At 42.3% G+C, this 26,757-nt stretch overlaps 2 protein-coding genes across 2 annotated transcripts in view; one reads left to right on the plus strand and one right to left on the minus strand.

Annotated features, from left to right (window-relative positions):
- The window catches only part of T265_03424 (hypothetical protein), a gene marked incomplete at both ends in the record, with an annotated part of 27,102 nt that extends 4,435 nt beyond the window's left edge, over nucleotides 1-22,667 (plus strand). The window contains 8 exons of the mRNA XM_009167908.1: nucleotides 3,150-3,324; nucleotides 5,004-5,097; nucleotides 5,414-5,520; nucleotides 8,023-8,095; nucleotides 15,438-15,542; nucleotides 16,698-16,898; nucleotides 17,751-18,102; nucleotides 22,528-22,667. Of these exons, the coding sequence (XP_009166172.1) occupies nucleotides 3,150-3,324; nucleotides 5,004-5,097; nucleotides 5,414-5,520; nucleotides 8,023-8,095; nucleotides 15,438-15,542; nucleotides 16,698-16,898; nucleotides 17,751-18,102; nucleotides 22,528-22,667 (1,247 nt within the window). The remainder of the gene's footprint in view (nucleotides 1-3,149; nucleotides 3,325-5,003; nucleotides 5,098-5,413; nucleotides 5,521-8,022; nucleotides 8,096-15,437; nucleotides 15,543-16,697; nucleotides 16,899-17,750; nucleotides 18,103-22,527) is intronic.
- On the minus strand, nucleotides 8,095-17,047 carry T265_13248 (hypothetical protein; the record flags this gene model as incomplete). Its single annotated transcript, XM_009167949.1, has 3 exons — nucleotides 8,095-8,317; nucleotides 15,397-15,485; nucleotides 16,862-17,047. Coding segments are annotated over 3 exons (498 nt in total), but the record flags the coding sequence as incomplete, so codon positions are not given.
- Nucleotides 22,668-26,757: the final 4,090 nt, after the last annotated feature.

Genomic DNA, 26,757 nt, shown 5'->3' on the forward strand with positions numbered 1-26,757 from the left:
TGAATCTCTCGTTTGTGATGTTCTGACGCAACTGAATGCGCTGCACCAGGCCGCCTCATGTTTCAGTCGCTACAATATTCGAGATATCGCGATACATGTATATATGGAAACATCACGAAAAACCAAAGTAGTTTGCAAATGAGTGTATGTTCGCCAATCTTTGAAGCAGTTACATTCGGTAGCCATAACGGATTGCCTGAGGAGAAAATGTCCCTCGGTTACGACCTGATGATACCTGGACCAAATCATCAAATACTTTCACCTGGAATTTTCCGTCTGGGTTACATTAGACACGAGAGCGTAAGAAGAAGAATATTTTTGCAAAATCATTTACGTAGCGATTCCGATGGTCCTGGGTTGGGAATGTTCCTTCAGTATTCTGTCTCAATGTCCACTCCTTCGAAGAACGTTGTTGAGAAATTCCAGATCGTTAGTTAGGATGTTTTCTGAACAACTCGTTTAGGCTCGATCATGGAGAAGACTTGCTTGCTTGATGAAGCGTGGTAGTATGTGGGTATTATCCAGTCCATGTTAGCTTCCGGCAATTACTTTTCAAAGACGGAGTGGCTTCACTTACAGAGCGGAATCTCGGTTAAGAATTCTCAAATCTCCTGACTAACAGTAGCTCAGAGGCCCATGTTAGCTTACGGCACGTACTTTTCGAAGACGGAGTGGTTTCACTTACAGAACGGAGTCTCCGTTAAAAATTCTCAAATCTCCTGACTAACAGCAGCTCAGAATAAGAATGAATTCACAAAACGATTAAGACTTTCACCTGAGGGGTCCTCAGTCTAGGAGCCGGTCAGCACGTGACCACGTGGGGCGGGTTCTGGCATTGCAGGATGAGCGATACCCTATCCTGTCTAAAAAAATTGTTCAGCTGTAGCACCTTTTCGGTGCCTAACTGCCATGCCACCAGAAGGAAGCACGAGGGCTGGGATACTGCCAGGTTGCCCAGGCCTAGATAGGGGAAGTTGAGAGGCAGAGGTCGGGTTCGAACCACGGACCTACCGGTCAGTAAATTCGCGCTCTAACCACTTGGGCCATTTTGCCCCTGTCTAAGTGAGGGCTAATCGTACTGCTGAGGACCGAGCGGTTAAGTATCCAAACTACAAAACAGGAGGTCTGGGGCTCGGAACTACCTCTGGATTTGTGAGGTGCACACTGCTGGTGATTCCAAAGAAGGATGAAACAGCTAGCCATATAGTGATTCTGGGTTTTTCAGCATAAACTTACAGCAAAATTCCTAATTGAAAGTACCCAAATCGCCTCGCACCAAAACACGTGACTTGCCTAGTTTATTCATTGCGCGTTCATGGTATTGATAGGTCAGGTGGGGTCAGGTGGTCTCTCCGTTCGAACTCATAAATCTAAGATGTATTTGAACATACATCAGTGTAAGGGTCAGATAGTGTCAGAAAGGTCAGATTCCTGAATATCATCCCAGAATACCCGAAACCTACTGTGATCCCCAAACTCAACTAAATGCCGATCAGATAGTCTTGGGTCGAGGTCAGACAGTACCCTTAAGAATATAGCATCGGACAGCCTGCGCCAGTCAAACGACGCATTTCAAAATATTGCACGGGACCCTTATACACTTGCATTCGCTTGTTTGCTATAAAGTGCGTTGTTTTCCGGCACTAGGCTATGGAGTGGGGACAGCCTGAATATAACTCAGTGTAGGTGGTCAAGAGGGATACTAGTTCACATGAAAACGTGAATATCCAGAAGGTATCATCGACATACCCATCGCAGAAGTTAGAATTTCGACCGTGATGCTTTCGAGTTTGAACATAAAATTAAGTACAACTCTCGCTTTACAAATCCCATGACCAACCACAACAAATCCAAAGTTGTTCAGGAGGTTTCAAGCGTCTGTGGCGCTACCTGACTGGGAAGCGCTGACAGGCGGGCACAACCAAGGTATGTTACTGAATCGTTGTTCGAGGCATCGGGGCTTCCACTCCCATCACTCGAGCGCGAACATGTTTACCTGTTCCGATGTGAAAATCCAGTGTACGCTTGTGGGATGGTAGTAACACGCTTTCCCCGCATGTCGGATGTGCGGAGTTCAAACTCCGGCAAGGATATGCACTACTGATGAGCTGTCATAACAAGGTGTGTGTGGGCTTATCAGAATCATTGTTCCAGAGGACTACTATCAAAACGAGAGTGGTGTGAGCGTGCATTCTACATATTTCGCAACTAGCCACAATAAAATTTAATTTGTCAACCTGTCGGGCGGTTAAGTGATAGCAATTCCTTCTCTCTGAATATTGTGGCGGATAGACTGCAGATTCTCCAATACGCTTCATTAGTAAAAATAAAGCATCTGTCGTCAATACTTTCTTGTGTAGAAGTGTTATATTTATGGTTCTATCTAACATCCAACCTTTGGACCGGTTGTAGTAGTTCACACCGCCACTTGGCACTATTGTGTTGCCGTTTAGGGTACAGTTTCCGATTTGGACCAAGAGGGCCTTGTGCAGTTTGTGGAGGAGACCATAGAGACGCGCAATACATGTTCTCATCGATGTATGCTCCTCAGATTGTCGCACCCTTTTCATCAGCTCTGCTGAACAAGTGGTTATTCCACTACTACTGTACTGTCGTTCCCATTCGTCAGCAACCGGGATCGGGCGCTATAACACAGGAATGACTTCAGTTTGATGTTTACCCATTTCTGTTCGTGAGTACCACTCGTGTTCCACTGTCTGGAAATTCATGCTGTTGTCAATAAGCCTATCAGTATTGGCTGTCGTTCGAGCCACCACTCATTTGATAGCACACATTGATAAGGTCAGCTCAAACCTATTTAGGAAAACATGTTTTCATCCTGGGTCTCCGTGTCTACCTCGTCATCTGTACCGTGAGAATCATAAAAGTTTGACTGAATGAAACTACTTCAAGTCAAAATTATGGTTGAACTACCGCCTTCTTCGACTCGTTGGCTTATTATTGGTCCACCAGACCACAGCCAATCAGAATCGTAGCTCTCTTTGATTGGACAGTTTATAAATATCAATTAAGTATAACTGGATGTAGCAATAAACACGATTTGCCCGAAGTAATTATGCTTCAGTCCCAGAGGTCTGGTACACCCGTACACGTTTTACTTTATCTGTATTTCAAACTTTCTTTGCAAGGCAATGCATTCATCGCTGCGGATGTCCTCCTTGATTGCATGCCACTGGAACTGTCGCATGTTGGACGTGTTGACTGTCCTGCCGGATACGTTCAATGGGTGCTACATAAAGACATGATGTGGAACACACACAATGTATTGGACGACGTTTATTTGATACCGGAATGCGCAGAACGGTGTGCCCAAACGCCACGTTGTATTGCATTCGATTGGAAGGTAAACAGCTGAATGCCTAAGGATGATGCTTCTTAAATTGACTGCTTGACAAGGCATTCGCATGATTTATGAGATAGCTGGTAAAAAAACACCATGTTACAGCGGAAAAAACAATTCGTTGGCTTTTGGTTTTCTGCTGTAGAGTGTAGTGATGCTATTGACGATAGTAATAATGATACTACTGATAATGAAGGTATTTATAGTGGTCGTTGGTTGATTGATTGACTGATTGATTTATAATTATAATAATGTGCACAGTTTTAGTTATAATATAACTGTATATATAACTATATACGGCTGAACAACTGTAATAATTATAGCATTATTAATTCAGTATAAATGATTTTGATGATTATACCAGTGAGAGCAACAGCGACAGAAAATGCTATTGGTAGTGATGATGAGGTTGTAGACTCAAGTGTTTGGATGGCTTGGTCGAGAACGTCCGTAAAACACTGTGCCTCGATGTGGCCCCCATTAAGTCCTGTAAATTTTTAACGTTTCTACATCATTCCTTTGTAGAAACTCCAGTTGCTACAAGGCTAAGAGGCAAGATCCACCGATCACACAGAGATCACAGGTTTTCTGAATTAACCTTTCCTACATTTGGCCAAGCACACAAAAACAACTTGAGTAAGAAAGAACTAGCATACAGTTATCTGAATTTTACGTGAGAATCTGCCCAGCAGGTTGAAACCCTAAAAGTAGACAGTTCTCATGACCTGGTGCTGATAGAAATGTGAGCCATTAGTAGTCTGAAATTGCTCAAAACCGAAGTGTACTTTCTGCCGCAACGCAGTTGCATATACTCGATGTCAAATTGTCTGTCATGATCAGCACTCGGAAGCGTCTGCCTTCAGTCGTGCTTGCGAATAATTGCGGGCTAAATGAAGGTTGTAGAGTCATGCAGAATCATACTATTACAGTCGCAGTTATTAGTAACAGCCAACAGATTTGCCCAGCTAAGACTACCCATCTATTTGTGTATTGATATCCGGATATCGAAAAACGGATGTGTCTAATGTGCGTTCACCTCGGATGTCAGATATCCGGAGTTCAAATCCACTCAGAGCCAAGGATATGAACTGCTGATGAGTCCTAATAAGAGTGGAACTCGAAGCCAGTGTTTCCCCCCTCCGATGTTGACCTAACTGGGCCAAGACAGGAGAACGACCGTTCCGACGAGAATAATGTGAAGTGCATTCTTCGAAACCCCCATCACCTGACTGTTGACAGGTGGCTTACAAAAGTTTCATCGCCATGCATGAAGACAGCCTCAGTATGCAGTTGGGTTGGGTCTCGTTGTCCCCTTGTGTGGCGACTAAACGCCCGCAAGCCAATCACCAAGCTCGGCGAATCAGTCAGCTGCCACCTGAACGAACTTCAGTAAATCCACCTGAGATGTATTTGTTGCACTCTCATAGTGAAGAATTCCTTCATTCGAACGATTTCATTGAAATCACCGTTTAGGGAAATAGTACATAAATTTCGGAAGTGATCAGATTGAACAGACCTTCTCTATCTGAGCTCATTCTGTCTCGACTCCAATCAGCTGTCCCATTGTTTCAACGTCTTCCCTACTCACGATTCTATTAAGTATTATTCCAATATTAATTCCTTACGTTTTTTACTTTTATAGGACTCCAGACACCAGTGTGGGTACGTTGGATCGCCAGCCACTCCTGAACTACGCCAGAGCAAAAATCACACTGCATATTCCATCAAATGTTGCTGTAAGCGAAGCCGTCAGGAGGTGATATTGATTGTTTTTTTTTTACCACTAATTTCTCTAATTTGGAAAGTAAAGTAGATCAGCTCTGAGTTACAGACCAAATGCGTGTTTCTACCATAGTCATACAATGCCGTACATATGTGAGAAACAATTTTAAATGGCTGGACGAGTGGTGGTCTATGACAGTAATTATAACGGCATACGATTATCGCATTAATCTGATTTCTTATGGTAACCGGATAAAAGATGTATAGTTCTGTACAAATATCGATAAATAAATAATAATCGTTCAGTTGTAACATCTTTCCGGTGCCTAGCTGCCATGTCACACGAAGGAGGCACGAGGGATACTGCCAGGTCGCCCAAGCCTAGACGGGGAAGTAGAGAGGTGGAGGTCGGGTTCGAACCACGGGCCTTTTGATCAGTAAATTTGCGCTCTAACCACTTGAACCACCTCGTCCCCTACAAATATCGAAGTTTTGACTGGTTTTTATTATCATATATATTATTCTCTGCGCCTGAGTACTTCATAGACAGGATACTTTTCGACAAGTCGGAATTTACCCCCTAATGAGTTCCTTTAAAATGGCTACCGGTCCGCCATCCCGATACATGTTGTAAGCAGTAACTTTCACAAAATATGATCGTAGGTTGTACTTTATGCCGGAAGCTTCGTTTTGTAACTCGTCATGTAGTTGGAGTGCAGGAGGTTACTTGTTGAACTATCGAAAATCGACCCGGCCTTCACATGGCGATTTTGTACACAAGAGATCCATTTGACTACGCTTTAAATTGTTGTACGAATGAGTCGCGTAAATACGCCGTGATCCTGAAAAATCTGATTTTCTCGAGTTACTTCAGTTAGTTAGAAAGTGGTCCGTGTTTTGTCATCTCCTCAGGAGGGTCCCTAAGCTACTATTATTGATATTAGTAATATTGATATCATTAGTTTTGCCACCAAAATTGTTGACAGTATGTGGTAAGTTGCCAAACTCCAATGAGAGCTGATCCCACACAATTCGTCGCTAATTTTGCCGCCAGAACTTTTATTTGTTGACTGCATCATGGTTTGACGCCTAATATGAGGTAACGCCAGTTACATCATCAGACCGTTGGATCACTTGTTCAAGGTGTCAGGGATTGCAGTGGACTCAGTTTGGCACACGTGATCGACCGCATAGCCTAGGAGGCTTGGCCTAGCTAGAATACATTCCTAGATAAGCATAGTTGCTCCATAATTTATGATGTCTACAGATTCAGCATTCCGTGGACGTTAAGACTTTATACTTTAGTCAGTTCATTGCTTATTTACTCATGATAGTTTTTCTGTCAACATCTAAAAATTTTTCCACGCGATAGCGTATACCACTAGGAAGTGTTACAGCAGTGATCTTCAAACCAATCACTATTATGGAGAAAAAATCATGTGGTTTCCTTCATTTTTATCCAAATCTTCATTGTTCAGCGCACTGTACAACCAATAAATTAATCAATCGTTACCAAAGTGACTTTTCGTTCAGTTCAGTCTGTTGGTGAGTGTGTGGGTCAAGGCCCTCAAATTTTGCCGTGAATCTTTCGTGTACCATGGGGCAGGTACGGTTTGGCAAAGATAGTGGCTAGGACCAACAGGTATTGCTGGTAAAACCGATCTCAGTTGTCGTAATTGGGATGTTCCCCCCCCTGCGGGAATTAAATAGAGGATGCAACGGAAACAATGGTGTCAATTTGCTTAGCTTCTAGGCTTCTCAAATAGCTGACATGAATGATAGACTCATCTGGATTCAGCTGAGTTTCTCTTTCAGACCATATTAGCACGTGGTTTCAAGCAGAACTGACGGTTGACGAAAACCGGGGACCGTATCGGGCCCCAAGACAGGTTAAAACAGTCGTTGGCTGTCCAAACGTTTTCAGTGATGTAATGAGTAGTGTGCCCCACGAAGAAAACGGTTATCTGTCCCTTAGATGGATTAAGCCATAGATGTGTGTTCTAGAGCAGTAACTAAGTAGTCTCGTCCGTGCGTCTTAGACAGAGTGGGGCTAAAAGTTTTTCATCTAACTATGTAAGACGTCAACGTTACAAGCACAGCACGGTCACATTGCCGCTTTCTTTAATTTACAGAAAAATGGGTCCAACAGAAATATATCAGGCTGACATTATCTAGAGAAAAAGATGGTGTCTTACAGTGAAATTTCAGGAATACATTGTGGCAAATTTTGGAGCTATCATGGAGTTAACTAATAAGCTAGATGAGTTTTTCGAATGAGGTTGGACCCATATACTTTGTCTGCGTTGTCAAAACTTTTCAAGCAGAATGTTCCAGGGTTAGAAAAAGTAGCGTACTATTCTGTTTCCTGAGTGCGAATCCCGTATTTCTGCCGTAATACACGTCTTTTTGAGAGAGAATCTCGCGGCGCAGCGTATCCCACTCGAGGGCAACAAAGCGTGACAAACAGAGTAGTTCACAACGGGGTTCCTAATCATTCACTGGGATACTGGGTCGTGTTGTACTGGCTTTTCTATGGTAAAGTATCCAGTTTGACCAAATTCACAATACCCCACCGGAGATTTAGAAATATTCTCTGCATGAATATTTGCTCATCGCGGTTCTGGTCAACTTAAAAGCATTATTGGTGCCTCTGACCCTCTTAGGACATCCTAGCCACGTCCTGCACTCACGCTTAAGTTAGGAAATCTAATGGATCGATATGTTTTGCTTTGCACTGCATCGGTCACTCGAGTCAAGAACACAGCTCACTAATGTATAACTCGCAAGATCCAGCGCACTGGATGACTGACTTTGATGTCTTTGTCAGTAAAGTAGTCTCGATAATGTTCTGCACACTTTTAGAACACTCTGGCCATTTTTTAAAGAACAATTTTGCATATGGAATCACAACGAGTGTAGATTTGTCTTTTTTCATGAAGGAAATTACTCACAAGGTTGCTGAAAACTCTTCGACAGTCCACAACCGGTTTCGCCATTCTTGGGGTTCATCAGGTAAGCAAATGAGTGTATTTTTCGAAAACAGTCCAATTTGGGTTCATGTAGATTATAAGGTCGACGGACACTCGGGGACTGCGTCTACCTGATGAGCCCCAACTGTAAGGGCGAAACCGGTCGTGGGCTGTCGAAGAGTTTTCAGCAGACTCGGGAGTAGTTTCCCTAATGAAAATATACCGCGATATCTCGAATATCATGCCAACTGAAACATGAGATGGCCTGTGTGTAACACATTCAGTTGTAGAATATCATAAACGAGAGATTCAGTTGATTCTCTCTGGAAAACCAAATTGATTTGCAAGCTTGTGTAGACGGTTGTAAAAATGTCCAGGCTTGTGAACCAGGTCTATCCGAAGCGAATGTCTTACCAACATCTCACTGCGTTTGAATAGCAAACATAAGTCGAAATACCTCAACAAAAATGATATTCTTGCTTCCCGAGAAGTATTGCAAACTGGCCGATTATCGAGGGTATGTGCTGAGTTTTGTTATCGTCTCTCAACGGTACGTAGTGCTGTTGGTCTGTAGCAGTGATTTGGTGTACACGTTGTTGTTAAAGGCACCTACCACATCGAGTCACAAAGCTCTCTCTGGTGTGGCTTTGTTGGGGACGGGATATTAGTCATTGAGTAAATAAAGGCTTTTTTCGAATGATTTACCCCATCGTGCTGTTTTCTTTTGGGGGAGTATTATTTCTACATCAGATCTTCGACAGTGCCATCTTTTGCGAGGATAGTGGTAGGCTGTCCATCAATATTCTCATTTATGCCGAGTATCAGCGGTTCGCAATACGATCCAAGAACGTTTGCCATTTCACGGGAATGGGAAGGTGGAAAATCTATCATTTCATATGCAATTAGGACAGTACTTCATTTGATATGCATGTACACGTCCTTAGCTGGTTGGTTCAACCAATCACTCATGGCCTGCACTTGCATGTTGCACTTTTGTTATTATCGAAGTCTACAGGCTAGTTCCGATTCGTACTACTGACCATAGATTCAACCTGAATGGATCCGGAAAACCGACTAACGTTGTTTAAATAAACGGCAATAACTCAACTCCGATTCCCGGAGACGTTTTGTTGATTCAAACTTCAAGAGAAGGACGCAAGTAAAGCCCTTTGATTTATTGGTGCAAGGAACATGCCATGTGATGTAATGTCACGCAAATGTGGGGAATTCTTTCGAAACTAAATGCGCAGGAAATGCGTACAACACGGCACGAACGGGTGTGATTCAATACCTCACTTGTCAACGAAAAACACTTGACAAAGGAAACTACTCACAAGTTTGCTGGAAACTCTTCGACAGCCCACGACCGGTTGTCACGTTATCATGGATGATGAAGAAATCGGTTGACGACTCATGTTGCCGAGTGACTAGGAGATGCTTAATAGGTCAAAAGCGTTTTTTGAGCGTCTCATGGTGCGGTGCGCCAACACGTTTTCAATCGAGCCGGGTCGGGTTCGATCAAGAATTCTTGCCGATTTGTTGACCATGGCCAATACCTTGTTTCATTTGATCAGCCGTCTAAAGCGGCTTCTCTCGTTGCAACTGAACGTGTCCATTAGACTGTCCTGCGTTTGCACACTGTTTTGCGTAGACTGGGGTCGGTTCGCCGTGCCGGTTCCGAGCGCAGACACTAAGGGTTTTGTGTGATGCTCACTGCTAGTGATTTGTAATGAGGATGAAACAGATGTACAATGGTTATCGGCCTTTCATCACGAATCGACTTTAATATCCATTTAAAAATATCCACCGTGTCTAATTCTGTTGCTGGTGATACTTAGGTGTCTTCGACTGGTGAGCAGCGATAATTGTAAAGTGTTCATTCAATGGCTTCAGCGTCAACTTCAACCAACCGTTTTGTGTGCTTTCGCTTTACGCGAAGGTCCTCGTGGTAAAATTCTGTCTCTTTACTCCAGTACACAACCGTATTTCCAGACCAATGACTGGTTCTGTTGAAGAATTCTCCTCCATTTTTTGAAACGCCTTATTTCTTACCGACATGCTGCTTTCTTTCCACTCGACATTGGAGATGTAGGTGTCCATATTCCAAAGGAAACGACCGGTTGTTTTGCAGAAAAATTCCGTCGCACTGTTTAGACAATCTCGTCCCACAGGGATGAGCTACATTTCCAGTTGAAGATAAACCTGTAATAAAAGCAATGAGCGTGATGGATGCTCACCTGAGAGCACTTTGCACACTGTCCGGTAGGTTGCTCCATCGAAGACCGGGAATAATGCTTATTCGGAGGAAAGCGTACGACAAAAACGTGTTTCTGAACAAGCCTGAGTAGTTTTTTTGACTCCTTTGTAAAATTTCAGTCGTTATCCGGCAGAATTAGACTCCAACCACCAAATATGATGCTTATTTTAATGATTTTTGAATTGGTGGGAGTGGCCAGGCAGAGGCCAAAATAGAAAGAGGGATGACACAGCATCACCTAAATGAATTATATGAATAGAAGTGTGCTGTTGTGGACTAAACTCCCTTAATAACTTCATATTACCGTGAATCCCGGTCTGGATAGCCGCTTAATCGGCTGGTACGCTTGACCAAATCAGAAAAAGTCGGTGAACGTGCGAACCGGCTGATCTATTGATCACTGTCGCGTATAACCGGGTCAAAAAAGTGCTACTATGAATACAACTCATCTGTCAAGGGCGAGTGAAGAACAACCAATGAAATCTGTCTCAACGAAAACGGTTATTCCATTGGCAGTTAAGCAGTCTTGCTACTTTCGGAGCTCGTTCTCCTAATAAGTGCTCATTAGACGAACCCGTTCTGGGACCTCTGGCAACGCTGGAAACTGTGGCTTAAGCTGAGTTGTACACTTTGAAAAGAACTTATTTTGCATCGGGATAATAAACGAGAAGTGACTGATTAGAAAGCACTCTTACGCATTCTTGATTTGTTGTGAAAATCTACAGTTATTGAGCCACGTTACTCAAACGAGGATTCAAGGTTACACATTTTGCAAAGAAGGCATTCCACATGGTTATTTTCATTGTTCGATTATTGTCTTTATCTCTCGGTGGTTCTTCTGACATTCACGGATGAATTCAGTCACTTGTTTTGTTTTCGCTAGTGTGACGGCGGTCATGACCACACTGATGGACAGGTGGATGGTAACGTTGAGGATATCCCAGAAGCCTGAAGAACAATACCGCTTTTTGGTATCAAGAAAATGTCAATCAAATGTCTCACTGACTTAGTAAACTGGCTGATGAACACATCTGCTCAAACGGAATCATACCGGGATAAACTTTGATCATGTACAACTTCCGTAATCTCATTTACAATATTCGTAAGCGAGTATCGTGTGTGACCGTCAGTTTTCCTGTTGAGGTGGATATTCTTGTCGTGAATTTTGTAAGATCTATGGTGTAGGGCTACCAGATGAGGCCAGACGTCTACAGGCTGACGACACTGTCGGCCAATAGCGACAAACCTATCACCAGCCAATCAGCTTGGCCTTTCAATGAAAGTGAACGCATTTTCGACTGGCCAATTATTAACGCTCTGCTTTAATCAATACCGTGAAGAAAGAGAGGCTTTTTACAAGTGCAGCCGAGCCAATCAGATGGTGTGCCAACCACGGCACGCGTACCTGAGCATTCAAAGGAATGTGCAAGAGCGGGGCACTGTGCTGTTTGTAATTTGGTAAAAACCCATGATTTGGCACTAATAAACTGAGGTATCTCTGAAGCAGAGCAAGAAAGTTTTGATCTGTGTCCGAGTCCACAACAAGACGAGCTGATACCAGCACTAGATTTTTGGTCGGTGCACCCCACATGTTCATGTGGAGTTATTTCGTCCAGGGGGTTGACCTATCGCTGGTAGTTAAGTTGAAAATAATTATTGGTATTTTGCGGGTATCTTAAGTTCATGTAGCATTGCTTTGTACTGATGAGAGCGGTCATGTTGACTTTTCCGGTTGTCCATGTAGATCCGTTTTCTTGAAGGAGACTCCTGAACACCATCTTTCATGCACAGAAAATGTTCATTTAACGTTTGAGAAAGCACATTTTAGCCAGATCAGTGATGTGACCATTGACAGTGCATTAGGACCTACTTTGCCTGACATTTTGTATGGTTGCATTGAAAGGTAACTCCCGAATAACATTAATTCGGCTGAGTTGTGTAAAAGTTTTATTGGTGGCATTTTAGTGACCGCAGATGAAAAGCTCTTCGCTAATGTGCTTGCTCCAGTAGGCCCCAATCTAAAATTGCTTTATATGAACACAAACAATATCGAGATTTCTCGTTCTTGGATATGCTGCTCACCAGACATCTGGTACGTTACAGGGAGTAGTTCACTTCGGATGAGCATTGTCTGCAGTTTTCTGGTCTAAACCCAGCTTCCTACAACCTTAGCTCGTTTACGACCTTGTTTATCCGAGCTTGAAGGAGTTGTTATGAGGACCACAGTTAATGGGAAAAGACAGTTCATTAACAACGATTTTCTGTAGACTTGGTCCCCCCAAACCCTTTCCTTCATATTCATGCCAGGAACTATTCCAAAACTCCTCAATAGCAACGACAGAGATGGGAAACACTTGACTTTGCCATTCAGCGGCGATCACCTAAGCAGTGATATGCCCATTTAGTAAGCAGCAGCCCGGTCCACATGACTAACAAGTGTACCTACAGGCTGTTTTGTTCACTATTTAGCCTTCGTTGCTGGCGTGACAGGATGCTATCTGTGTCAGTGTATTGACGAGCATATCTTGAACCCTGCAGAACAATGCATTGCACGAGTTACTACCAGAAGAAATCAGATAGCACGAATCTCACCCTTATAGATAGCTGGACAAGTGATGGAGCCGGGACACAACCCAAGATCGCGTGACTCGTTCGCCGTTCGGCTACGCGATGTGAACTCGTTTGGCCCAGAAAACAGCGACCTCGAGTCGTTTACTGTCACCAGTACACGCAGAGTTCGGATGTCGTAAAGTAGCCGCGAATGCATGCCTCATTCTATACATGCTTTCCCACTGTCTCAACAAAGTTACGGGTGCACACAGGTACATCCGGAGTTGAGCAGTCGATTGAGGTGTGCTTGGACGATAAGACCATCTATTCTCAATGTGTATATTTTTCATCTTTTGTACCATGTTTCCGAACACCTCGACCACTGGGGTGATTCGAGGAAAGCAAGGCCTGATTTGACATGTAAGGCTTGTGCAGAAAATTTAAGATGGCCAAACATATTTTTTCCAATATACGCTCATTTGCAAACTAATTTGGCTTTTCGAAAGACTCACCTGAATCTCTCGTTTGTGATGTTCCCAGGCAACTGAATGTGCTGCACTAGTCCGCCTTGAGAGATTCAGCTGGGTTCCAGGTGAGTCTCTCGAAAAACCAAAGTAGTTTTCAAATGAACGTATATTCGCTAATTTCGTGCAATTGGGTTTCAAGCAGAACATAAGGCTGACGGAAACTCGGGGACTGCGCCTACCTGATGAGCGCTCAAAAAAAGCGCGAAACCGGTCGTGGGCTTTCGACAGATTTTCAGCAACCTAATGAGTAGTACATCACACAGGTATTCTGTCCAATTTCAAATACGAATGTGCTGGTAGCAGGAACTATTTAAGTTACCTCCTTCACAAACCTTGTATCCTGTAGGGTGTGTTTGCTTTAACAATCACACAGGAGCACAATTGTGCGACCGTTTCACTCACTTATCTGAGTACACCTCAGTTTTGTTTTAATTGTACAATCACAACCGAACCGACTCACTAGTTGACGCATTTGCTTCCCGAGAACATGTTCGATTGGCTGTCCGTTTCAGCAGTAAACTCTATACTGAAGTGAACCAAACTTTTCAGTATTTTCAATTCGTCGATTGGTATAATGCCTTTGTTTATACGCACATGCAGGTTGTTAATGTGGCGACCACACCGTGTGAATCAGCTGATTGGCGACCTGACTTGCGCTGTTTTCAGTCCAGAGGCCGCATTCGTATATATACGATGTCCTTTGCACCTGTCATTCTGTTGAGAGACGCTGGTCATGTATGGTCGACCTGATTACAGAGATAGCTGCCTGGATCTCAACTCACCGTATCAGTTTGACATGGAGTGGGTCATTCATTAGGGGAGAACTAGAAACGTGTTCCGATTCAACTGATTGGGGGTTTGGAAATGGCTAATTTGGATGCAAAATCATTCAGTCTGGCCAAAAATGTTCATGTAGAAAGGTGCGTAGTGAGTAAATTCCATAAAAAAGACACTTGTTATGCGTATCGGGCACAATGCTTACTAAAATCCGACTGCCAGGATCTAAGTTTTCTTTTTTCAAAAAGGACTGTCGTTGAGCTTTTTTGATTTACTACCCTGTTTGACCTTATCGTAATCTGTTCAGCTCCCGTCACGCTAATCCACGGATTTATCCGTCCACGCTTAAAGATGTTCTGTTGTATTTATCAGTGACATGAGATTTCTCACACTTTCTACAGTTATTCGCAGTTATTCCACGAGAAGACGTATCCGGTAATAAAATAGACCTTTTTCTAATCTGTTTCGACTAATCTGTGATGTTTGGAATGTGTCCATCTGAACAAATTCACTCTCTTGAAAGTCTCGAGTATTGTTTCTGATGAATCTGAAATATTTTAAACTTAAATTCCATCACAAAACCTTAACTGAATTGAAGGCTCACGGCTGAGAGTTTATGGAACTTTTCGTAGAGACTGTTGGACATTTTAGACTAAACAGAGTAAAATGTTGTGATTGCGAAACTCGTCGACTTATTGTGATTGTGTTTACATGCAGCAGTGCCAAAGATGTTGACTACCGCCCAAAGTTTTGGAGTTTCAGGACATGGAAGTTTTATTTACATACTGAAAGGGATTTCTTGTCTATCCCTCTGAACTTCCATTCCTCATCTTTCATTGGGTTTACACATCCAGGTCCTGTAAGGTGAATCAAATGAGTTGTCTACCAGAACGCTTCTTTCATATTAGGCTTATTTTGTTCGAAGTCCGAAACTACCGCCTTCGGGCGCCGTCTGTATCACCTTGGAGGTTGTTGAAGCCTTTGACCCTGTGGCCACATTTGCCGGTCAAATGACCCGGGAGAATGGCCTCTTATTCTGGTCCTAAAAAACATATTACAAAATAAAGGTACGGAGGAATCCAAATGGATGACCTTGGAGGTTTTTGGTCAGAATGCACAGTTACTCTTACACTACTTTTCACCTAGGCGTCTCGCTGAATATTAGACATAACTTTTTTGAATTTTAAAGCCATATTTTTCACCACAGCCAGGTTTTTGTGGCATCCCACCTACCGAAAACCTGTGTTCGTAGTAATTGTAGTTTTTGTTATTAGATCGTAGTAGTAGGCACGAAGGCTGGGATTTTGCCAGGTTGCCCAAGCCTAGACAGGGGAAATCGAGAGACAGAGGTCGGGTCCGAACCATGGACCTTCCTGTCGGTAAATTTTCGCACTAGCCACTGAGCCATCTCGCCCCCTGTTTTTTATATCTCACCCGAAACGCGAATAAAATGTGCTCTGGAAATCAACTTTCCGTTGCATACAGTTTCCCTTTAGTTGATTCAAACAGTTATTTATGGCACGCCAAATACACTAACACTACTACGCACTTGGAAAGCGAGTTGTACAATCTAATTACAGTGGCTCAGTAGGTCGACCTCCATCGAGCGCTTGTGAATTCGGCTCACCGCTCAGTTGGACCGATGAATTAATCATCGAAATCAGCTTTTTTGCTGATCAAACCATGGTACTAATGACAGACTTGAATGTACAAAAAAGGTGATAATGTTGAAAACAACTCACTAAATGAGACCAGTAACTGGTGATTATTCAAAGGGGTACCACATAAATTTAGCGTAATTCTACTTTTTTGAATAGGTACAAGTTCCTTTTTCGCTACGAGCGCCACTGCGCGCACATGCAGTTTCCTTTTACTTGATTGGCCTGTTTCAGAAGCATGCTAACAAAAATGTGGCCAATCACAAACGTGCTTTTCGTTGATTGGTCAATTAAAAAATGACTTCTGCTGATGCATATATATAACTTTAGAAACAGTTCGTTTGTAGATAAAACATGTTTGAGCGTCTAAGATTCGGAAAAGACCTCTATATTTTAATTTATATGTACTTTGAGCTAACCTTACAAAATGCACCGCTGGCCAATGAACAATCACTCCGTTGCATGCCACTGAAAGCTTCACACATTAGCCGAAAGACTTGCCGCGCAGGATACGTCCGATGGACGCCACAAAACGATACGATTTTGGACACGCAGTACGTCATGGCCGATACATATATGATAGCAGAATGTGCAAGTCTGTGCGCGGATACATCATCATGCATCGCGTTTGATTGGAGAGTAAGAAGTTGAAAATTTTATTTTGTACTATATAAAATGCATTTTTCCTCCAATGTCCACATTCGAAGATGACCAGTCACAAGTGTGTGGAGCTAGATTATGCCAATTTCATGATTTTGAGCACCGATTGTCCAAAATAACCGAATTGTCTAAACACGTGTAAGCTTTTAGAATCGATATTCCTAATATCCTGGCAGTCATATCAACAACAAAATTGAAACAATAATTTTATTCCAGAAATGCATTCATTTGTCAGTCTATTTGGTGTTCCCGAGACACTCAACTAAATCCCTCGTTTATGATATTCTACAACTGAGTGTGATGCACATAGGCCGCCTCATGTTTCACTTGGCGCGATATTTGAGATATCGCAGTATATTTTCATTAGGGAAACAACTCACAAGTTTGCTGAAAACATTTCGACAGCCCACGACCATTGTGGGCTCAAGTAGAACATAAGGTTGCGGAAACTCTGTGGCCACGCCTACCTGATGAGCCCCAAGAAGGGCGAAACCGGTCGTGGGCTGTCGATGGATTTTCAGCAACCTTGTGAGTAGTTTCCTTTGTGAAAATAATTTTATTGTTTCACTTCAGGTAACGAAATAGTATCATTTCTAGGGAGGTATATTGCTCGCACAAATTGTGTCTAATTAGACTGTCTCCAAAAACCTGCACTGATGAACAAGTGCTGCTAAGTGGTTCCATAATTTCCGTACCAACTTTGCGTCATATGCAAGGACGATGGTTTAACACCTGACCACTAACTACTCACATGTTCCATCAGTAGCATAAACCGTCACATTATTATACACACGTCATGAAAACCGAGCAGAACAAACGTATCTACTTTCAAAAGCGCGATTTCGTTCCAAAGTTATGGAAATTCTCTTTCCATTTAAGTGACTCACTGTCCGAACTAAGTGACTCTTCCTTCAGTTTCACTAAAATTACCTCTGGAAAACTGAAAGTTTTTCGTATTTTGTTATTTAGTCTAACTGATTGTCTAATATAATACACTTTGCTCTGAAACTGCCGCTAATCACATAAAGAATCGAAAGTATTCTAACTCAAAAGATTTCCATGAGCTTATCGGGTATATCTGAGTAGTGGATGGATTGACTTTTGAACTGGCATCTTCACAGCTACTTGAAGTCCAGTGCAAGACACGCAGGAGCGCAGATGCAGAACGTTTTTTTCAATCAAGACAACATTTTGTGTTTTCAAAACCACCTGTAATTTTTGAATTTGATTAGATCTAACAGTCTACTCCTTAGGTAACCACACTCACAGATTAGAGTTATGCTTATTTACAGTGTGCGCGATGATGATGATGACGATGATGATGATGATGATGATGGTGATGATGATGATGATAATGGTGATAATGATGGTGATGATGGTGATGGAGATGATGATGATGATGATGATGATGATGATGATGATGATGATGATGATGATGATGATGATGGAGATGATGATGATAGTGATGGTGATGTTGATGATGATGAATTGGATGTTGATGATGATGATGATGTTGATGACGATGATGATGATGACAGTGTGCACTCCCCAGAAGGCAAAAAATCGGCTTCGGGGAAAGACATCGATAGTTCAGGTATGGAAAGCAAAAATAATTCAACCAGTATGTGTGGTGCTTTGAAGTTCCTACTGATGCTCAGAGTTGTATCGAAATGTGTTCACTATAATTTCTTGCTTGATGACAGTCCCGTAATTTCTGCATGAGTTTCACGGCTAAGCGTCTGAACTGAAACGTCCCAACTGGTGCCACAAGAAACTACTAAAAAGTTTGTAACCGTTTTCTAACATATTGTAAGCAAGACTCCGGAGGAAGTGGCACCATTGATAATTTCACGTGTCCTGTCATATAAACGTGATTCCCTGGTCTGGGTCTTTATACCATGAGTGCTCAATCATGGAGAATGTCGCCCAAAAGCCGGAAAAGATCTAGATGATCTTGCGGTGGCAAAAATTGACGAACATCCCGTCACTGAAATTACAAGAAACCAATCAAAAAATAAACTAGCATGAGGCCCCGTGCTTTTCAGCTTACCTTTCCAAGCATTTTATTCAAAAAATTGTCAGATTTATTTGACAAGTCGTCGAGAACTCTGCCGCTGGCTAGTTTTTCTTTTCTTTTTCACCACGAATGCGGTGCCGTGGCCGAAAAACAGGTTAAAAACTTAGCTCATTTCTTCAGTGATTAGATTACATGCAGTAAAACTTAGTGACTCAGCCTGTGGCTACAGGAACAAGCGTTGTCAGCCACAACGCGATTCAAAGGGTGTGGCATCTTCGGTGGAACCACACGTGTTCACAAGTGATGAGCCGAGAAAACAAAAGACGTCACCTAACTGATGAGCCCCAAGAAGGACGAAACCGGTCGTGGGCTCTCGAAGAATTTTCAACAACCATGGGAGTAGTGTATTATGCCTAAACACAAGAGATGTTTGTATTCAAATTGTTTGCTCCTGCCTCGGCCTTGTAATATTTATTTGGATAGCCCTTCCTTAAGATTTACGCACGTAGTGTTTTGATGACTATTCAATATTCACCCGTATTCTAACGGTCTAAAAAGTATTGACGTAAAAACGAGATCCAGATTAGAATAATGTCTGAACCTATGAGAATATTAAAGCAGCTCTGAAAAGTGACTCCCTACGTTTAATTTTTCGGCAGAAATACGGATGTGGTTACGTACGATGGCCAGCAGCGCCTAAAGTGATCCCCAGAGAGGGCCATACGACATACTCGATGGAATGTTGCGGTAAGAAAACCCTTCTAAAAGTGACGGTAGATTACTAGGTCTTCACGTGTTCTAGCAGCTTCCTTTAGTGTTGCTTATTCAGGGCGGGTTTGAATTTGATTTGGACCAAGTTTTCTAAAGTGTCTTTCGGATGTTATGTGTTTTACTTTAAATTGTGTATTTTTTATGTGTACGGTTTCAGTTGCCAATAGGTTTCGACATCCATTTTATATGAATATATTTCTTATCGCCAACACGCCAAAATAGTTCACACGATTTATTATTCTTACCAATATGGCATCATTCGTTTTGACAAAAATACATCAAGTTTAACCCCAAAATCTAATTTAGAGCCTATTAAGTACCTCAGTTCTCTTGTCCTTGAGTTCAGCTTTCAGTTATTCTCACTTCAATGCTGGATGCGCTGAAAATTCAGGTAAATATTACGGGAAGAAATTTCGCTCTCGTATGAAGGTTAGCTTCAGAGTGGCTGGTCGCTTGATTCATTCAGTTTGATAAGAGTTGGAGAAAGTAGAATTTGCCGAAAGAAATAACCGTAATATTTAAGATATTTTCTTTTTTGGAAAAAAACTGTCTTTCTTGTAATTGTTCTTGTTTTTATAAGATCTGGAAATGTCGGTGATCATGTTCCCACTCACAGGTCGCGTCACGTGTTTGTGTTAGCGTTTTATTGGCGTGACAAGTCACCTGATCACTCATCACATGATGTAGTGTAATGTGCGATCGATCAGATGGGCGCTCGCACGGTCCGCAACATTTGGTCGAAATCTTATACTTGACAGGTGATCCCATTCATGCAAATATTTCGTGTCATCCCTTGTTTTTTAAATAGCTAAAAATTCACCACCTTATGCTATAAATTTCTCTCCGGGTTGGGTAAAACGGGGTAACTGTTTGAAATCCACGGTCAGACTACTACCGATTTCGTCCTGTTTGGCGCCCATTGGGTAGGCGTAGTCCCCGGTAGTGAGCTGTGTGCGGAGTTTGAGAAAATCTCCCTTACTACTCAACTGGAAAGCAGAAGAAACTTCATCGAACATTTTTGCAGTGGTACCTTGAGGCAGCCTGTGTGTTGCACACTATAATAAAGAAAAATCTATGTGCAATTGGCAAAACGTGACTCAATCGAGTCTCAAACTCGAGCAATCTTACCATGCATGTAAGCTTTGAAATAACTATTTTTTCATCTCAGGAAACCTCGAAGAATTTTTTCGTCGAGGCACAAACTTGCTTTCTCATTATCATTATTGCTTTTATATTCACCTCTCTCTCCCTCAGCAAATTGGCTTTTCTTGATCAAATAAATTGATTTATTGAAAGCAAACAATTTTATGGCTCCAAAAGAGCGGGTTTTCAAGGGGGGCTGCGCAGTTGGGTATTTTTTGGTGTTTTCTTGATCAGAGGCTGAAACGTCTGGCGGGAACTGGCTTGGCGCAACTGTTTGGAGGACCTCTGATGTGACGTAGTTAGATGTCTACACGGATTATTTTCGGGAGTCAAACAGGTTGCACAGACAGCAATGTGAATGACAATTGGTTTAGAGTCAACCTAAATTTCTACGGACGGATGTTTTGTGGATGGATGCCAAATAGTTTCGTGAACCCATTTGAGCAAATCGATGAAGCAAACAAGAATGTAAGTGACACAGTGTCGGTCGAGTAATCAGTGGTTAAGACTTAAACTTGCTGACCGGAAAACCCGTGATTCGAACCCAAATCCAGCATCTCGACCGATCCTGTCTAGGCCTAAAAAACCTGACAGCCCTCGTGTTTCCTCCGGGTGGCATGGTAGCCGAACGCCGGAGTGTTACAGCCAAAATACTACTGCTTAATAAAATCACAAGTAAAAATTGATGGCCAATTATCTTTACCGACCATCATCACACTTTTTAAAACCTCTGTATTTTAAGAATATCCTCTTCCAAATATAAATACAAGCCATCTTTCCAGTGATGATTATTTAGTATGAACTAACTGTCTTTTTCAAACAATGCGTGGTCGTTTGACGCACAAAAACCTGTGCAAACATGAACCAGATACCACCAAGACTGGATTTGGTAGATTCCTGTTTTTGCTAACTTTCATACCTATGTGTCTTTATTGTAGCTAGCTCTCGTGGCCTTTTCAGACTCGCCATGGTCTTCAACATACTTCGGGATCTTTTTGAGGATTCCAAAACGTCGGGTCCCATTACATCCGAGCATGTGTCGGTTGGTCTGTCAAACATCATTTCTAAATTTGCAACGACACCCAACTCCAATGGAAATGGGGATCGGAGACTAGGGCCTTAGATGCACCAGCGATGACGATCGAGTGGATTGGAAATTTTTTCTTCCGAGCGACAACAGTAAAGGAGCACTATTGCAACCGAAGTATACAACCTAAGAACCAGCTCTGGCAATCATGGGTGGAAACGGTGACCCGTTTATGGGGCGATTTTACCAGTAAACCCGATAGAGATTGAAGATGAAAGTGGATCAGTAGTGTCTTGGCTTTCACCTTCTCCCCGTACTATTTTGGATTTTTTCATTGCTTTTGGAAATGAAATAAGGGATATTTTGCATAAGTGTGAAGGAGAAATAAACGTGGAACTGGATAATACAGGAGTAACTGTATACTACTGACGAAACATGGTAGTAGTGTCTAGTCAGATGTCAAAACTCCATCTTCGCATCTGATGGAAGGTGAAGGTCGGTATGGAAATTACGAAGCCGTTTTACAGTGTTTGTCCGTCACTATTTCTTATTCGAAGATCTGGGAAAGCTCAAAAGGACGCTTGAGAATATTTACCTTTCTGAAACTGTGCAAATAAGGTGTTACTTTCGAACCTAGTAGTTCGTACCGCTTAGTTCGTGTGCTTAGGTAATAGACTCTACACTGAAAGGCACTCGTCTTTCCATGAGTAAAACTTTGTAAGACCCGCCGTTTATTGTTTTGTGAGCAAAGCGTTGGTGGGAACTTAACTCTTTCATCATTTCTAATTTGTGGAGAGAACCATAAAACGCAGGTGTTCGAAGTTCTCGTGATTTTTAAGAATTCCTTTTTCCAAGCATCTGTCAACTGACGTAAATCGGACATTTATCAAACAAGAACGGATGGTCAAACGTGATTTGTTCGTAACTTGCATAAAGAAAACTACTGAGATGGTTGCCGAAAACTCTTCAACGGCCCAAGACTGGTTTCGGCCTTTGTGAGGCTTATCAGGTAGATAGTAGTCCCCGACTTTCCCTCAAACTTATGTTCTACTTGAACCCAAGTGTGTTATATCTTTCTTCTGTTCTAGCTCCATTGCCTGGTGCCGAACAAGGGTTTACCGATAAGGAACAAAACTACTTTATAACGAACAAGCGAACGTTAGTGCCAAGTACAACGGCATCAGGCTATTTTTTTGAGAAGCACTGTCCGACCTTGATCCTATGCTGACTCACGCTATCTGGCCTTGATACAAGGTTGTGACGCGCTGCATATTGAAGGGGCATTGTCTGTCTGGTCAGCATCCATGGGAGTTGAGCGTCCAGGCAGATTTCGGGCATTTAGTGTTTGTGTTCAAGAATCTGACCTTCCTGATTCAGCTGAGTCTCTGGATAACATTAACGAAACTTTCAATTGCACTTGCTTTATCAGCTTACATAGATTTCATATCTTTAAGTGGGAAGCCTCGCCTGGTGGGAACTTCTACTCTATAGGCCCGTAAACAGAGGCAGCTAGTGAGACTGGGCTACAATGCGGGACTTTTACTGATATAATCTAGGCGAATGTGACAATAAAACATACGTTATTTGTTCGCATGCATCGAATGTTCCAAACTTTCGGCACATTTTTACCAGACGACAGGTCCAAATAATTCGTCGCTTGGGTGCCATAGACGTGAGAAGGTATATGAGATGTCATTTGCAACCCAACAACCAAGTATTCCGTAAAAAGACCCAGATTAGAGGGCCTGGTGCTGATGTTTTGGGAATGAAACTATATTGTTTAACTAACCATCTGGTCATCATTGGTCCCGTTGGTTTAGGGGTCAACAAATCTCAGGATTATTAGCCAAGATATCAAAGACGATCTAACGGACACAAACCGTGTTTCTGTGGGATGCATTCACCGGTCAACTACACACACACTCCGCAAATATTTCTGATTGACAAACTTCTGGGTCAGCGTAAAACAAATATTGATATTTGAATATATCAGTCAGTTACTTGATGAATAAATATTGCCATTATCCTTCCCTCTCTCTCTCTCTCAAATTCAACTTGATTAGAAATTTGAAAATAGTTTGATTGGCGTTTATCAACTGTTTGCATGATCGCAGCGATATGCACAAGGAAGACAAATATATACAGAGTCTGTTTATACAGAATTTATTATTGACAAGTAAACTAGATTGTCTATTACGTGAAGGCAAGAGAAGAATATGCTTCAGGAAGATTATGGGACGAAAATTACTCTTGTATTATTCTCTTTCAATCTAATTGAATCACAACAGTTTTTACCACGAACAGCCGGTTTAGAAAACTGAAAATTTCTGAGTCGTTTGAATCTCTGACTGTGTATAAGAGACCTGGCTTATCAGCGCTCCTTGGGGTTTCGGTGGTTTTGAGGTTGAATGCGGGTTTTTTGTTAGACAACCGGGACCGGAACTGACAGTCAGGTTTCCAAGGAATCCTTTAAAAAAGAGACAAAATAGTTTTCGCATATATATATATATATATACGTTAGAAATGGAGATCTGGAATGGATGGATGGCTCGACAGCGTTGATCTTCATCTCCGAGATGACTGAGTTTAACTGGACGGCGTTTAGTCCGGGTCAGTTGATTATGGTTGCCAATCTTCCGTCGAAAACTTTTCGAACGACGTTGGTTGAGCCACTGAGCACTTGTGCACAATTAGTTTCTGGTGCAAAGTGCAACCAGCTGAAGCTTAAGCAGACTCAAAAGGAAGTTTGCTTTTGTGTAGACCTAAGTACCTTTATATGTGTAAATTATACGTAGATACGTCGTAAATTTGTACGAAACGTCAGTAGTTAACCGTCGTTCACGTCAAAAAATATAACTGGGTGTGTTCTTGATCATTTTTTACTGAACCAGTCACTCCATTATGAGAAAAATATGCAGTGGTTGACGAAGAGGCAAAAAAAGAGGATGGAAGGTCCTGGAAGGGTGCAGATGACTTAGGTAGTGAAGTGAACAACTCTTCAACAATCCTTCAACCACCATTAAGAACCTGCTTATCAGAAACACTTTTATTCTTCCGAGTTCAGGACTTGTAATGCCAACGGGATTCACCTGAGTCTTTTGATTTCAGGACCGTAAATTTAAAGAGCTTACCCCAATACGCACGCATGTCTAGCTAAAACAAGAGTGTACTCCGCTAATTTCCTGCAAGTAGATCATAAGCTTGACGGACTCCGGGTATGCGCCTACTTGATGAGCCCCAAGGAAGGCGAAACCGATCGTGGGCTGTCGAAGAATTTTCAGCAACCTTATGAGTAGTGCATAACAATTATACATGTATCGCGACATCTCGAATATCGTAGCGACTGAAACATGAGGCGGCCTGGTGCAGCACATTCAGTTGACAGAAAAAATCACAGACGAGAGATTAACTTGGGTTCCAGGTGAGTCTTTAGATTGAGTAAATTCGGACGTATTGTAATCTCTGAAGCTATGTGCGCCTTACGATTATTCTAGAAGTGTTTCTCAATTAAACCGCACGCTATGCTGACTTTCAAAATTTACAAACCGGCGAGATACATTCATTTGCAAACAAATTTGGTCTTGCGAGAGACTCACCTGGGACCCACCTGAATCTCTCGTTTATGATATCTTGGATTGCCGAAGAATTTACGGCAAACTTAGGAGTAATATGTTACTTCTGTATTGATCTACTTCAACAACTTAGTGGAAAGTCGCATATGAGGCCTGGTCGCGTTACTCATTCTCTGTTTATTTTTTTGGTCAAATGTCTTGGCGTCACAGAGCTAGATTGTAAACACTCCTCAGTGACTGACGGCATGCAAATCTCATGACTTACTTGTCTCAGCAGAGTATCATTTCGACCCATTCAAGCGTCAAATTTGGGAACTAATACGACGCACTTGATGGAGAGTTTGTTTGCATCTTGACGCCCGTTTTGTCTTCCTATGGCTGCCTTTGGATCAGAAGCATAGACTGCAACAACATACTTCAAACTTCTATTTGCGAAGGTTTGTTTGGAAAGATAGGACAGACGTCGTGGATGATTTGGGGAGTCAGCAAACATATTTATTCCACGTCGACACATTTTGTTTGAAAGAAGGAATAGCCGTCCCAAATGTCACTGCTCAACTATTGAGCCTATTGAACTGGAATCATTCGCTTCTCTCCTTACTGTAGGACTTGTTGAATTGGATGCATCGATTTTCCGAGTCTAATATTTGTTATTTTTGATGTATGTTCTTGTTTTCGTTGACGACTTTCTCAAAAAGAGGCAAGTGTATTTTATTGTCCTCATAGTGCTCAATCTGGGTGCTACTCAGCTTCTTATCATATGGAAATCTCAAATCATATACAAATCCGGTTCTACAAAAAAAAGATCATGGTGATTTCTACTTATTCCGTGTAGTTCATGAGGTAGATTAAACGACTACAACAGCTCATCTCTTCAATATATCACAAAGAAATCGAAACTGGTTCCATACCATTTCCGTAGACAGGCATCATGATGCAATACAAGGTTCAAAAATCCATCACTCAATCACTGCTTTTCGACTACTACTTTGCTCAGCGAATACCATTCTTGAGGGTATCTGACATCTAATGCCCATCATCAACCAGATTAGATCATACTGCCATAGAAAAGAAATCACTTGTAAGTTGCATATTTTGCTGTCGCGTGGCCACGTCACTGGCAACCAATGAAAGCCCACCGTTAGTCAGACCACACGGTGTTATGGACTCCTAGAAATCAATACCAGAAATCAATTATCCTGGCTTGGCGATTGTCAATTCCGCTTCCCGGTAATTTGCCACAAGGCTGGTGAACAACCTGGTCCGTATAAGTAAAGGATTAGCCTGTTTATCTGTAAGGAGGCCAGCCGTCCCTAATAACCGAACACCACATCATTTGGACGGATTTATCAAGTGTAGGACACGGGCCAAAGAGGGCTTTGTCCTGATTGGTCAGAATGCCAGCCAATCCGAGTCAGGCACCTTTGATTCGACGTTTCTCGCCCCCTCACGGAGTTTCTGGCACGACCTTGTGAAACACTCTGTGGCTACCCTATAAATACAGTTGTACTAATTTTCCTTTGTCTCCATAAAGGGCTGTGTAGTGCTACCGTGCCTTTTGATATATCATGGTGGGCGGAGCAGGAAGCCAAGTGACCGATACAGAGTTGCACAACCGTCCAGCATACAAAACGTTATCCCAAGTGAGAAGGAGTCGTTATATTACCCTATGTGTTATTCTGGCGACGAAAATTACGTTTCAGTGATGTTATGTGACAGTAAAATAACTTGCGATGTGTTTTCTCA

Source organism: Opisthorchis viverrini (genome assembly GCF_000715545.1).
Source record: "Opisthorchis viverrini unplaced genomic scaffold opera_v5_49, whole genome shotgun sequence".
NCBI classification, from domain to species: Eukaryota; Metazoa; Platyhelminthes; class Trematoda; order Opisthorchiida; family Opisthorchiidae; genus Opisthorchis; species Opisthorchis viverrini.